Source organism: Haemaphysalis longicornis, unplaced genomic scaffold (genome assembly GCF_048455015.1).
Source record: "Haemaphysalis longicornis isolate Haplotype H1 unplaced genomic scaffold, Haemaphysalis longicornis Haplotype H1 scaffold_3, whole genome shotgun sequence".
NCBI lineage: Eukaryota > Metazoa > Arthropoda > Arachnida > Ixodida > Ixodidae > Haemaphysalis > Haemaphysalis longicornis.
The window spans coordinates 98,908,254-98,922,405 of NW_027526335.1; the positions used below are offsets into that span (position 1 = coordinate 98,908,254).

The 14,152-nt window shown below is 45.7% G+C and overlaps 1 protein-coding gene across 1 annotated transcript in view; it reads right to left on the reverse strand.

The window, feature by feature from the left end:
• Nucleotides 1-203: 203 nt before the first annotated feature.
• Nucleotides 204-14,152, reverse strand: part of LOC144174925 (KICSTOR subunit 2-like) — a 43,664-nt gene continuing 29,715 nt past the window's right edge. The window contains exons 8-10 of the mRNA XM_077703913.1: nt 12,012-12,174; nt 8,358-8,456; nt 204-409 (exon numbers count right to left, since the gene is read on the reverse strand). Of these exons, the coding sequence (XP_077560039.1) occupies nt 236-409; nt 8,358-8,456; nt 12,012-12,174 (436 nt within the window). The 3' untranslated portion in view covers nt 204-235. The remainder of the gene's footprint in view (nt 410-8,357; nt 8,457-12,011; nt 12,175-14,152) is intronic.

The window sequence follows — 14,152 nt, forward strand, 5'->3', positions numbered from 1 at the left end:
GACATGTAAAAGGAACAATTTTAGTTCAGGAACATCTCAGGACGGCATCTTTAAAATTATGTCAAGCTGCGTCAACTCCAGGCCTAAAAGATGTAGAATTAAAATTTCGAAATTCTAAAATTTCTCAATACGATCTTTCAAGAAGAAAAAACAGAGTACAGTAAGACTGGCCACAGCAGCAGGCAAACTATGAGTTATACATATACGTACCAAACAAGAATGTATTTATTCAAGCTCATTTGTTCCCAGGCTTCAGCATGCCAAAGACCTTGTTTCCTCTAATCTGTGCCGCTATGTCCTGCATAAACGACACGATGTAGGTGTCCCGCTCGGACTTCCGTGACGCATAGATGGCCACCATTGTCACCCGTGGATCCAGCTTGACCAGGAAGTAGCTCTTCTCCATTCTCTGCCAGGGAAAAGAAGAGAACTTCACTGAACAAATGCGGAAAGTTGCTTCATCACCACTTTAAAGGGGCCCTAAACAGGGTTCCAAAGCTTGCGATTTTACGTGTGCAATCGCTGGAGTACTATCTAAGTAACGTCCTGCTGCAAAAATGGTTTAAAAGCGTTGAGTGTTAGCTGACTTAGCGTTTATTAAAAAGGGCCAGAAATAAGGCCAGGAGCTTTCAACCTCTCATCACATCTCTAAAGCAAAGCTATGACGTCACCGACCTGGTGCAAGACAACCCAGAGAAACAGGGCAAGGCCTTTGCGGGTACGAAATATGCACAGCCATTAGCTCGCTCGACAGTACGTCACGCTTTTTTTTTTTTTTTTTTTTAGCAGCCGACATGCAGGTTTTTCCTAATAGTGCCGAGCGGGCCCGGCTGGCGGTCGGCCCACTTGGACTGCCAGGCGGCCAAGCTCCTCGCGCTGGCCGTGCTCTCATCGGCACGTCACTTTTAGAATAGGGGAAATGAGTGTTCGAACGCCAGATAGGGGGGTCCCTAACACAACATGCTAACTCACAACAGTAATTCAAGACTTCCATCAACAACTAGCGGCCCGCCAGCATTCCGGCATGCAGCGCTGTCACAATGAACAGGTCCCCTCGAGGCCGCAGGTCGCTCAGAAAAGGCTAAGCATTGCCGCAGTCACCGCTTTACAAGCAGCACTGACGATGATCATCAGGGCAATTTTTCACTGCACAATCGCCCCCTTTCACGCATTTATAAACTAATTTTCAACAATAGTCCCGCTCTGGCGGACGGTTACGAGTTTTAGATGCTGCGGTGTATACTGTATCGCACACACACACCGCACAGTGGACTCCTCGTCGACCATGCAGGCAGATGCTTGCCGCGGTTGCGCGTGTAGCGGCTCACGACATGCTATATCTACACGCTATACCTACAAACGACACGCTATATATCTACATACTCAGCTAAGCTCGTGTGACAGACGGTGACAATCAACATTCGTCCCTACTAAGACATGCCTTGCTGCTGGTGCCGGAGTGCCACTCGCCGGAACCGCCAAAACATGCGCCCGCGTTTTCCTAGAGCCGGGAGAGCTGATTGGCTACAGCATTTAAAGGGGCCCACCAATAGCGGCGCTGTACTGTTCAGTGCTTCGTGCATCATAGAGGTTGCACCACGGCCAAAACAGTAACTCAAAGTGCGGCAGAGTTGTGAGGAGGACCGGCAGGTAAACAAGGAAAGAAAGGAAGATCTTTTTTGCATGTTCGTGCGGCCCCTGCTTTATGCAGAGGTGTAATATTTGGTATACGTTGTCATGAAGGGCTACTCTAGTGGTCGCGCGGTTGAAATGGCGACCTTCGGAAGCCTATTTAGGGTTCCTTTAAGGCTGCAATGGCTTTAAAGGGGTCCTGAAATACCTTCCGCCGATGCATGGATGTACATGTAACCAAATAAGACAATGTATTAGCAATCTCCTCCCGCAAGAATTTTGTTAACGCGATGAGTATTAGCTGAGAAATCGTAAATCAAAAACCGCGCATTATCGTCGCGCCGCGTTTCCTCCTCTTTTCAACTGTTGACGGCGCGCGAGCACTCCCTCCCATGATGCTGCGCTAGTCAGCGGTGACGTACTTCCGCATTACGCTCCTCCGACTGCCGTCTGCTACGGGCAAGTTTTGTTGACACCATGGATTCCGCCCTCCGCTCAAGGATGGATAAGCGAAAGAAAAATCTGGCCGCATGTGTGCGGTGGCCTGGCCTTGCCCTTTCGCGGTGTGCGTTGCTGCAGTGCAGCACATGACTTTTAATCGGCGGCGAACTCCCAGCCGCTGGGGAGGATTTGCGCTCGGTCCCTTTCATGCACCGCGCACTGTTTATCCAGAAAGCGCCGTATCAGATGTGGCCCCGCTGGTGCCGGGTCTTATTTTGCGGTGGTGGTAATTCCTGCCGGTGCCATGTGAAAAAGACAATTTAAACCGGTACAGAACCCATGCACAAAACGCTTCAATCATATGACCAGTTCAGCTTGGGGCGACGCGTGGTGGAGAGCGGCAACGTTGGCAAAACATGCTCCGGTGCGGCTCTGAGCTTTCTAGCACTGGAGCGAGCGCCTTTCTTTGACGATCTCAAACATCGGTTGCCTTGGCAATAAGGCACAAACCGCCCCAGGAGTCAGTTACGGTTGCGTGATCCCGGTTCAGCTCGGGGCCCCACCTCGCGACATGTGGGCACTGCAGGCGTACCACTCACTCTCATTAGGAAGTGTGAGATGCGTTTGGCATTACAGGAGGCGATGGTGTGTGTGTTGTGGACGCCTTTGTTTCGCGATAAAATGCGACGTTGTGCTTCTGCGGGTGGATAGTGCTTCCCATGATCTGGATTATCTTTCTCGAGCGACGTACGACTCAACCTCGCATGGGGTATATGCAGTGTGCGTGGATAAAAGCCATCTCGGCTTGCGCGTCAGAGTTAAGTGACTTGCTGATCGTCCCCGCAAACCGCGCGCGAGGTGAGTGCCGAATTTACGACGGGCAGGAGAAGGCAACCCATCGTCTGTCAATCGCGGTTCAGACTTGCAACGCATGTTGTGACGTTGTGTTCGTTCGAAACGCATCTCTGGATTGTTTTTAAGTGGAAAAAAATGTATCCGTCAAACCCGGGCATTCGGCTCAGGGCGTTCTCTGCGATTGCACGAAAGAAGTGCCACGGGGCTTCAACGCTTTCTTTATGGAACGTACTCCGGTAAGAAAATATCCATGTCGTGTTATGGCCGTGTTGCATTCAATACGAACGGTTAAGCGTTTGTTTACACTTGTTTCGTTTTTCATAAAATGTTCAAGCACTCCGACACTCCCCTGGCAGATCAGCCGGCAAGTCGACGCTGAGCAGACGACTCATCTCTTTGCCGGAAGTGCGTGAAAAAGCCGCCCAATAGCAGGATGTCTAGCTCATGACGAACATCTGGGAATCGATGATGTAGACATGTGAAGATGGCGGCGTCCAAAAACACGAAGGAAAGGGTGAGAAAAAAGCGACAAACTTTGCAACAAAAGTGTGAGCTTTCCGCTGCGCGTAAAAGAGTAATACTTGGCCCAGATGACCTTGACGACCCAATCTAACGATTGCGCCACTTCATTTAGTGTGCTCAAAATGCCTTTCAGGGCCCCTTTAAACTCGTGGGCTACCCTTCTACTAAGAATTACTAGCAGAATTTCAGTGACTGAAAATGTATGTAGGTAGCAGTATCGCAGCAAAATACATGATATACAATTACTGTAGTGCGGAAGAATATGTTGTTGGGAAAGTCGGAGCTCAGCTCTGGAACACATTACGGAACGAAGGTAGGCGAAGACTAGAGGAAGCATGGAACAAGCACCGACTACCACCTGTTTTATTTGACGAGCAACGCACATTTATCCTCCAAGTACGCGCAAGCGTGGAAGGAAACATAGCTACCAATGTTAGCCATCTCGCCTGCGCGTACTTGTAGAATAAATGTGTTACCCGTCAAATAAAACGTCAAATTAAACAGTTGGTAGTCAGCGCTTGTCCCATGTTCTATCTTAGTCTTTATCTACCCTTGCACAATAGTATGTTTCACAAATCACTCATATTTTACACATCTAGTATGGAAGGAATAAAAAGTGAATATTCGAGCCACCTTTGAAGAGAACAAAAAACTTTTGTACTCCCCCAAGAGTTTAACAATACATCTTCAGTAGGAGAATGAACACTTTGGCTCTGAAAGGCCAGTACTACATTTCACTTCACCTAGTTCCCACACTTCCACCATACGGAGGTTCCACTCAAGAAGTTCTTTGCACAGTGGGAGCAAGAAATACGCATTGGCGTCAATTTTAAAGCAAAGCTTTCTAGCTCTACCAGCCAACGGTTCTTTCGTGGCGTGCGGACAACAAACTCCCAACGCGGCGAAGGCGGCAGCGGTGGGGGGGGGGAGAGGGTTTCACTCACGGAGTACACTAGAGATGACGCCTCAAATTTACCCAGCATTCCCCGCGCGGAAGTGCCTGCTCACCGGCAGCGGTACAGTTTTAGTGAGCCTGTTTTGGCACGGCTTCGCGTCCATTGCACGCTGCCTTTGCACAGATTGATTAACTTGTTCGACAGCACCTCCAGCGTAACCCACACCCGACGGAATTAAGTGGCCGTATGGCAAACATACGTTAAGGATTGATTTGCAGGGCGGGAAAACAAAATGTACAAACCACATACAGACATCTGGCTGCTAAAGAAACGTTACTCTTTGCGCACTGTTTGCCACGAATGGGACTCCGTTTTCTAAATTGGTGAATACCAATACGGTTGTGTTTTCAGAGGCATTACAACAGGCGAAAGTAGCAACTAGTTCTGATAAATATTGATAATAAAAGTTCTCTCAGCTTTCTCGCAATTCTCAAACTTACCAAACTAACTAGTTTAAATCGGTATAAATGGGAATCGCTATGCTCACAGACCGAATTGTTTCTGTGTCTGCGCTTGTGTTGCGCAGTGGTGCAGCCCCAAGCTAGCACATCAGGATGGCTAGGTTCCACTGTCTCACCCTTCGAAAGACGCTCCTCTCTGTTTTCTTACTCCCGACTCACGGACGGGCTACAGCGGCGGCGTCCGCTGCTCTAGCCCGGCCATGGCCGACACTTCTGCGTTCGGGACGCCACCCCTGCGAGTTCTAGTAACGGCAGGCAGAATCTCTGGTTTCACTCTTTGTAGACCAACGTGTGTGAATTCAAATGATGTCACATGGGCAATTGTTGTGGGTGTCGTTTAAAGTTTTGCTTTCCAACCACCTTCACAGTGTGGACTGCAGCCAATTTTTTCTGCTGCCTTTCTTACCACTATAAGTATTAAGTACCACAATCATGAAGTCAAGGTCCTGCATAGAAGCAACCCATTGTGGGCACAAGCCCCTCCTCCAAAACTGCAAATGGCACTACATTGGACCTGCTAAGTCCATAAGGTTTTGCTGATTGCTCACATTTTGCAGAAAAATCAAAAAAGCGATAATGTCACTTGCATGTCATTTTTTAACGTCAAATAATGATGATCATGCAACAGAAATGCCATTGTTGAATCGTACTAATCTGGCCAATACAACATTCTCGCTATGGTACTATCGGTGTCAAATGAAGCACGAACACGAAAATATGAGCCAATACGTGCAAAAATGAAGAATACTGTTCGTAGAATTCATATAATGGCTTGCTATTGGTATGTTTGGAAATCCACTTTTCCCAACTTTGTTAGTTTACGTTTCATTTGACGCTGATAGTACCTCTCTGCTCAGCCAGATAAAGGGAAATGGTAGCATTAGCAAAGAAATGCGATGACCTGACCCTAAAACCAGAAGGTTGTCAATTTTGAGTGCTCTGCTAGCTTGCCAACCACTAAAACCTGCTTTTGTTTTCACTTCTCCTGACATCACGCCCCGAGAGAATGGTGCTACAGTACTTTCTTTTGGTTTCATCAAAAATGTTTCTTTTCTTTTTCCAAAAAAAGGCATGGGCAAAGAAAGTGGCCTTTGTGAGCTTGTTTCCTAACAGTGAAATTGAAGTGATGCGACGCTATGCTGCAATAAAGTGAAAGTGAAGTGGTGCGCAATGAATTGTGTACATAGGAAATAAGACTATTGCAGGGGTGAGTAGGCTTGATAAGGTGTCGGCAACCTACGCCAGACAGTTTCGAGCCTTTTCCTCCTACCTCCCCCCCCCCCCCAAAGCCTCATCGCATCGCATCGCAGGGGTGAGACAGCTGAAACAGACTTGGGAGCAGTTTTTGGAGCAGCAAAATCTTGATTTTGGATCAGAAGAACCTTAATTTGGAGCAGTTAAGGACATTTAAATGTGTCATCTTGGGAGCTTCAAAAATCAAATTTACAGCATCTGGGGGGGGGGGGGATAAGGAGGGGCAAGCACACTTTTTAATCAGTATAAAGTACAAACAAGATTGAAAGAACCTTTGGAGAAAGTTTTTGAACAATGTAACACAAGGTGTGAACTGCACTACCTTCGTACAAGCTCCTAAAATTTGATATCGGTAGGCTGTATGCATACACGACGTAGAGGGTCACTAAAAATATCAAATAAAGAAATGCTGCAATCGCAAGGTGTTTTTATCATCATCTGAACCCTGAAAATACTGAACACTGAAGTTTGTAATCCAAGACTGCATTGTACAAATGAGTGCAGAGCTAAGGCAACACCCCACCGGCCCTCCCATTTCTATGGCCGAGGTGCATATTCACCACAATGATAATTTGCCATGTTCAGCCATTTCGCCTTCGGCATTAGATTTCACTTCAGATACGTTCATTATTATTACTCGCTTATGAAACAGTTCGCGGCCATGCAGCCTGCGCCGCAACTTTTTGGTGTGCCAACTGTCCCGTTTCCGCGGCTCGCAAGCTCACTGTCATACACAGCAATAACAATAAATGTCAGTATGACTCTAACGAGGCAATCTTTCGACTGAACCAAACTTGTGTTTTGTCTGCATGGCCCCTTTAGCTGTAGCAGGCAAGCTCACACGATTAGGACAATAAATAAAAGAAAGCCAACACACACAATGTACACCCAGCCCCAAGAAAGACAAGAACGTGCGGTTCTTCTTGTCAGAAGGAATGACTAATTGCATCTACAGACGCGCTGGACGTAGTGACTCGGATGGATGTACTAAGTCATTGAATATACTGACATGTTGGATCTAATGACTCGGGTGGATGTGTTGACTCGTTAGATCTTCTAACTCGGGGATCATGTAACCTAGTGAATGTCCTGACTCGGATGTGACGACTCTTTGGATGTACTGATCATAAGCTGTTCTAGAGATACAGCACTCCAAACACTGCTGTTTCTTTTGTCAACTTGTGCAAACAGTTTGTCACCTCAGCTGACATAAGTATCTTTCTATGGTGCTTTGCAATGGTTTTCGACGAGGAAACCTTAGAAACATACGGAATATAAAACAAGCAATCCGAAAACGTGGCTTCTCAAAAAAACGGCCTTTGGGACATTTTTCAGTTTTCGATTTATTAATTGGTCAGTCGATCAAACCGCTAGAAACAGCGTCACCTTGGGGCTGCCTATAAAATCAAATTTTCAAGTTGGCATGTTTCCTACTGAAATAAGATGAGAGTCAAAATCCTTGCTTTCCAGACTGTCTAGGAGCAGTTGGGTACAATTTTCGCAATTGTCATTCTTCTGGAGCAGCTTAGTGCAGGAAAAAAGATTTGTATCAAAACTGCGCAATACGCACAGCTGTCCCACCCCTGCTATTGGCCCACGCGATGTCAAGGACCGTTTTTTTTCCAACCAAGCATAAACTTGGGAAAATATGCACATCCCCAAAACATGACAACACGACGAAATACTTTAAGCTTCAAAATGTGCGCCACAAGGCACAATAGCCAAGTTTGTGCAATGTTCAAGGTAGACTGTATGCTGAATTCTATTCACATGTTATTTATATATATTTCTTAATTTCTTTATTTATTTGTTGCTGGTGAAGGGAACACAATCTTACACTGTGTGTGTGGGGAAAGGTAGCCACATGAACATAGGTCGATAAGGCAGCAAGGCACCATTCAGGCACTCATTGGTGCGTAAAATCTAGCTTCATATTGCCAGCAATGTAGTTGCAGCAACCAATGGTACGACGGAGCTAACTTAGCATAGGCACAATGTCCTGGCTGGAAGTCGTACACCTTCTGCGTTTCAAAAAACAAACACTCAATACAGAGGCAACACTCAGTCTTAATGCTTTCTTGCTCTAGCTACATTTTCTTTTCTTTTTTTCCGTAGCATGCTGAACTGAAAGCACCTTGCCTCAATCTCCACCTTCATGAGACGTTAATTTCTCTAATTAAGCAGGATTCCCAAAGCTTTAGAACCACACGAGGCGACCTGAGCTGCCGTAACTCACCGAATCGTAAAAGTAGACAATGCCTTCTGAGTTGAGGTCGTCGCACTTTTTGGTGATGATCATAATGATGTTAGGCCTGTGTTGCTTGTCTTGATATGTCTGCACCAAAGAAAAAGAAGTGCCACTTTGTTAACCCAAACTCGAAGCGAGTAGCTTCCCACACTTCTGTAGAAAAATTCAAACCCTTCAGTTCTGGTAAAATGCCACCGGTTGTTGCATAAAACTGAAGATTCTTTTGTCCTGGATTAGTTCTAGTTTATTTAAATTTGTTCCTGGGACAAATATCATTTCAAAGTTGATATTATTACTCAAATGTGGAATTAAAAAGTAATCATAAATTCTTGGAAGAAAAAAAAATCAGTGAACGGACACCGAACTATAGTAACACATTTCAGGTAGCCCCTTAAATACAAACACAGACCAATAATAAGAAAAGAAAATAAAGAAGCGAGAAATGAAGCACGTGCCGAAGCAGCACACGCTTGAAAGTGCACGATTTTAAGCAAGACAGAAATGTTAACTAGAACGACGTAAAAAACCGTTGAAAAGCAATCTTGCGTACAGTAGAAGCCTAAACCTAGGAAAAATGACGTAGATATAATGGTGACAAATGTACCCTTCTGTTCAAACAAATTTTACAGAACGGTCGCAACAAAGTCATTCACACATTTACAGCTGTGAATCCAATGAACAGCAACTATCAACATAAAAAGTTACATAAAAAAAGGCTCCGAAATGGTTTCAGCAGCGAGAGCTTGAAATTATTGTCGCCTTTAAAAGAAAGCAGTTTTAGGACATGTAGTAAAATTTTACTTAGGAAACATAGTTGGAAATGTGGCCATGACTGACGCCTCTGACAGAAGAACACCATGAAACATGAAGACAGTAAACAAAATATGGCAGACGTGGCATTGTTGAGCCTGACAACCACTACAATGCGCCGGTAATCACCTGATGTCATTGTCATGCTTCTACAAGTTTTGATTGTCTTATTCACTCATAGCAGTGGAAAGATAACTAAGAAAAAGAGGGGCACATTATTTTAGCACCAAGAAGGTGACAAGAGGCTGTTTTAAGTAGCATGTGGTTCTTACATACGCGTCTCCAACAACTGGATTTCAAAGTAGAGCTCAATTTTACACGTACCTTCGTTTCTGAAACCTAATGCAGTTAAATCACGTTTTGATGATGACGGTGGTTAGATTTTATTGGCACAAGACCAACTGGGGCAAAGAGTGCCACAAGAAATTCGTCAATCACGATTTGATAGAGCCATAAAGAACAGCAATTTGCTCCATTATATTTGAATTTCGTTACATCAACATTCCGCACTTACAATGCAGAAACATTACCAATGTACCTGCCACTTATAAGGACTTGTGCAAAAAGCCCTTCATTATTTCTGGTACTCATCTTCATCTTACCAGTACTCGCCTAAGGGGCAGAAACCTGGAGGCTCACTAAGAGGGTTCAACTTAAATTGAGAACGACTCAGCGTGCAATGGTTAGGAAAATGATAGGTGTAACACTAATGGACAAGAAGAGAGTGGAGTGGGTCAGGGAGCAAACATGTGTTAAGGACATATTAGTAGAGATTAAGAAAAAGAAATGGACGTGGGCAGGGCATGTAATGCGAAGGCAAGATAACCGCTGGTCATTAAGGGTAACAGAGTGGATCCCTAGAGAAGGGAAGCGTTGCAGGGGGCAGCAGAAAGTTAGATGGGCAGATGAGATCAAGAAGTTCGCGGGGATAAATTGGTCACAGTTGGCACAGGACCGACGTAATTGGAGAATTATGGGAGAGGCCTTTGCCCTGCAGTGGGCATAGATAGGCTGATGATGATGATGATGATTACTGAAAGTACGCTCTGACCTTATTCTGCACCTGTTTCATTGTCAGAGATGGCCCCACAGTGCAATCTCGTGGAGTGGGCAGAGTAAGGTTTCTTGCGGTTTTGTCCTTGGCATCACAGTCACTGCCTTGGTCCCCCTTCAAAGTTCTCAAATGCGTCCTGCACTATGGAGCTGTTTGTCACTTCCCGAGTACCATGACGCAAGAGTCGGTGGAAACTAAGCACCGACTCCTCCAAAAAGACACCAACGCAACGACCCTGCCATTTGCAGGCACCATGCTTCTTCATGGCCGGCCTGATCGCCTTCCTCGCCATAACTGAGTGCATGCACAGTAAACAGATTCTTTATTGTACTCTGTGTTGCCATGTTCTTCATGTGCACTCCCTGTTACAGCCACATAGTTCTCAACACCCGTGGTTTCAGAGCATTTGGATAAGCCAAATCTTTCACAGCTGGTCACAATGAAGAGAACCATAGCCTTAGCATCGAGGCATATATTGGATCGCCGCTTTCATTAGCAGCGTGGACGACAATCTCTGCATCAGCATCCACACTATCGTCCCCTCTCTTTTATGTGGAAATTCATTTTCGCCACAAGTTCCATTCTGGCAAGCGGCAACAAATGCCGTGACGCTGCCGCGGCGTGCTACCATGCAACCTCACACGGCACACGGTTGCACAGGCGCTGTGCACGTGAACGTTTCACTGCGCACATGAATGCTCAGTGTTATCGATTTCCTCGGAATCGCATAGAATTCAGCTAAGCTACTGCTGCAGCCCGCGACATTGATGGGGAAAAGGAGCAGCAACCCTCACTCCAGCACGGGGCAGAGGCAATAGAGAAAGATAGTGGAAGGGCAAGGGGAGGGGGGAGTGCTCGTTCTCTAGCCACAGCAGCAATCTGCACTCGTGGCGCCTGCATCACGTCCACGGTGGCTTTTTAATTAAGTGGCTGACAAGATCAGCATGTAGGGGCATTAGCAGAAACTGCTGTCGACGGGGAATCGACAGTGCTACGGCAGCTTTGTTTATGCCAAATCCAGCCTTTCGCGGCACCTGCTGAAACCGAAACTGCTAATGGCTGCATTAAAAACATCTTTAATTAAACAACCATGGTGCACTGAAGCAAATGAGGTTTCTGCATGTGATAAATAGGTCATTAGCTACTTATTGCAACAAAAAAAAAATGCAAAATTTCGGTGTCAGTGCCCCTTTAAAGTCGAAAAATCTGTTGCACTGAACTTGCAGCAACAGTTAGTACGTTATATCGAGATTAAATATGCATGGTTTCCAATGGGGCGTTAAGTTACTCATTCTATTTAACTTCATTTTATCGATGATATCATCATATTTAGGTTTGCTATATCGACGTTTCACTAGCACTGATCCCTAAAATTTGTGTTTTCCATTAAACCCAAATCTTAGCATAATTTTTGCCTGCCGCAGTTTGTTAGTAGAGGTTCCCATTATACAAGCTAAATTTTCGCTATCCTCGTGGCTTTGCAAGGCTAAGCCTGAAATCAGCCCCTCTATATACTAAGACAATTCACAGCCACTGTCGACAGAACTCGATTGATTGATCGCGCTGCACTTGGGCTACGAGGGATGCCGTACTGGAAAGCTTCGAATTAATTTCGACCCGCGGGGTGATCTTTAACATGAACCGAAATCTCGAACACACTGTTGTTTTCACTTTTTGCCTACATCAGAAAAGCAGCCGCCACAGCTAGGATTGAACCCTCAGCAGCACAACGCCTCAGCCGCTGAGCCACCGTGGTGGGTCTTGTCGTCAGAACCCACCGGGGGGTACGAGTAGATGACTGGGTAGGAGTCGATGCCCTTGGGGGGTTCCACGACATGGTCAGGGTGGCGGTAGCCGTGTTCGTAGTAGCCCTCCACACCGAGGGCTTCAAACAGCAGTTGGACACACAGCGCGTCCGACTTCTTGCACAGGCTGGCTATCCTGAAACACGAGTGAGAGAGAGAGGACTTTATTTGAGTACACACTTAAAGGGACAGACAACTGATTTTTGAGGTGTACATGCTCTCTACACCAAATTAAAGGGCATCACTTAAAACACATTAAACCAAAACATTTTCCCTGATAGGGCTCTACAAGGTTTAAAAGCAGAATTTTTATGTAGTCGACGCTCGTTACAGAGGATCTGGCAACAACCGACTTCCAGTTACAACAGACAATTCCTGCAGGTTTGTTTGGTCCCCAGGCATTTTAAGCGGAATCCACTCCACTCATAACGGATTTGGCTATAGCAGACTAGTGGCTACAATAGACTAAATTTTGGGTGAAAATTGTTTTGACTGAATGTTAATAGGCGACTTTTGCGGTGCCGGCAACCAATGTCTTTTTTTTGTCTTATTTTTGTGAGGAAACTACTAAGTCTGGCAACACTGTCGGCGTAGAACAGGTCCCAGGAGCAGCCAAGACAAGCCAGTACCGGCGGCCTTTTTTTTTTTGTGTGTGCAACCAGCAGCAGTGTAGCTTATTTCACTGTCGGATAAACTAAGCATATGTTTACGCTGTCAAACATGGCGATAAACAGGACGAAATCATCACAAATACTGGCCTGTTTAAGCAGACACTCCACTTGACCATTAAGAACAAGGAGGCTGCTGAAAAACTCGACTCCAGTGAGATTGAAGAACAACGCTTTCAAATACGCTAAGTGGCGAACGCAGAGGTTGAGTGTGCCTTCGTCAAAGTTTTTTATGTAATAAAGAACTCAGGCTCAGTGAAGTTCAGCCTTTACTATTCCCACACATGCACCGTTCCCGCTCTGTTCGATGAAAAAGGTCAGAAATGCCTCAAGCAGGGGGATGCCTCCCATCCATTTTGTGCCACTCCCCCTGCCACTGGTCGTGCAGTGTTTCACAGCTGTGATTCACAGCTGTGATTTTACAGCTGTGCTTCATCAGATTATTTTGTATCAGCTGTTTTACTGACTAGACTAAGATTATTAAAAATAAGGAAGCTGCCTTGGAGAAACGTCAGGCAGCGATCCAAATTGCTTCCTGAGCGGTTTTGGGTAAACCTGCCTCGTCACGAAGTGTTTGAAAAGAGCCTCATTAATTCTGCTGGCCATGACTGAATTTTATAGCTGGTTAGTAATACACTGTTACCCACCATGGTGGCTCAGTGGCTAAGGCGATGTGCTGCTGAGCACGAAATCACGGTTTTGATTCCCGGCTGCGGCAGCCGCTTTTCTGATGGAGGCAAAAAGCAAAAATGCCCATGAGTACAATATGTCGGCGCACATTAAGACCTCCAGGTGGTCAAAATTAATCCGGAGCCCTCCACTACGGCACACCTCATCACCTGCATTGCGTCGGCACGTTAAACCCTACAATAAAATAAAATAAAACACATTGTTGCTTTATTTGCTCAGTTTAGCGTGCAGTTCCAGTGCATCTCTATGCACTCGACCGCATGTGCTAGGCCTTTTCCCAGTGCTGGTGCTAAGCTTTGAAAACAGTGTTGGGCGATTCTTTTTCCCCATGAACATTGCGCCGAGATGCTGCAAATGTGTAGGAAGAACAACATGTATGTAGCATGTATACGCAATACTGGTCAAAGTTCCCACTTTACGCTTATATCCCCCCCCCCCTGGGTTTAGATACTGTATACTTCGAATATAGCTGACATTTTTTTTCCACACCAAGAGGGTTCGTTGTAACGGGCGCAGACTGTATCTACCAGCCATAGGCATGCTACCAAAACGACTGCTGGCAACCACAACACTGAGCCTCGCAGCAACATACTTTTAGCTGTACGCGAGATGAAAAGAGGTATTTAAAAACTTCTCCCCAGCTAATACAACAATAAAATGCAGCCTTTCCTAATGCTTTGTGCCTCTTTCGAATCACACATTGAAACCAATATAGCCTTTAGTATGCGTACGGTAGATTCACATTTAGAAACTATG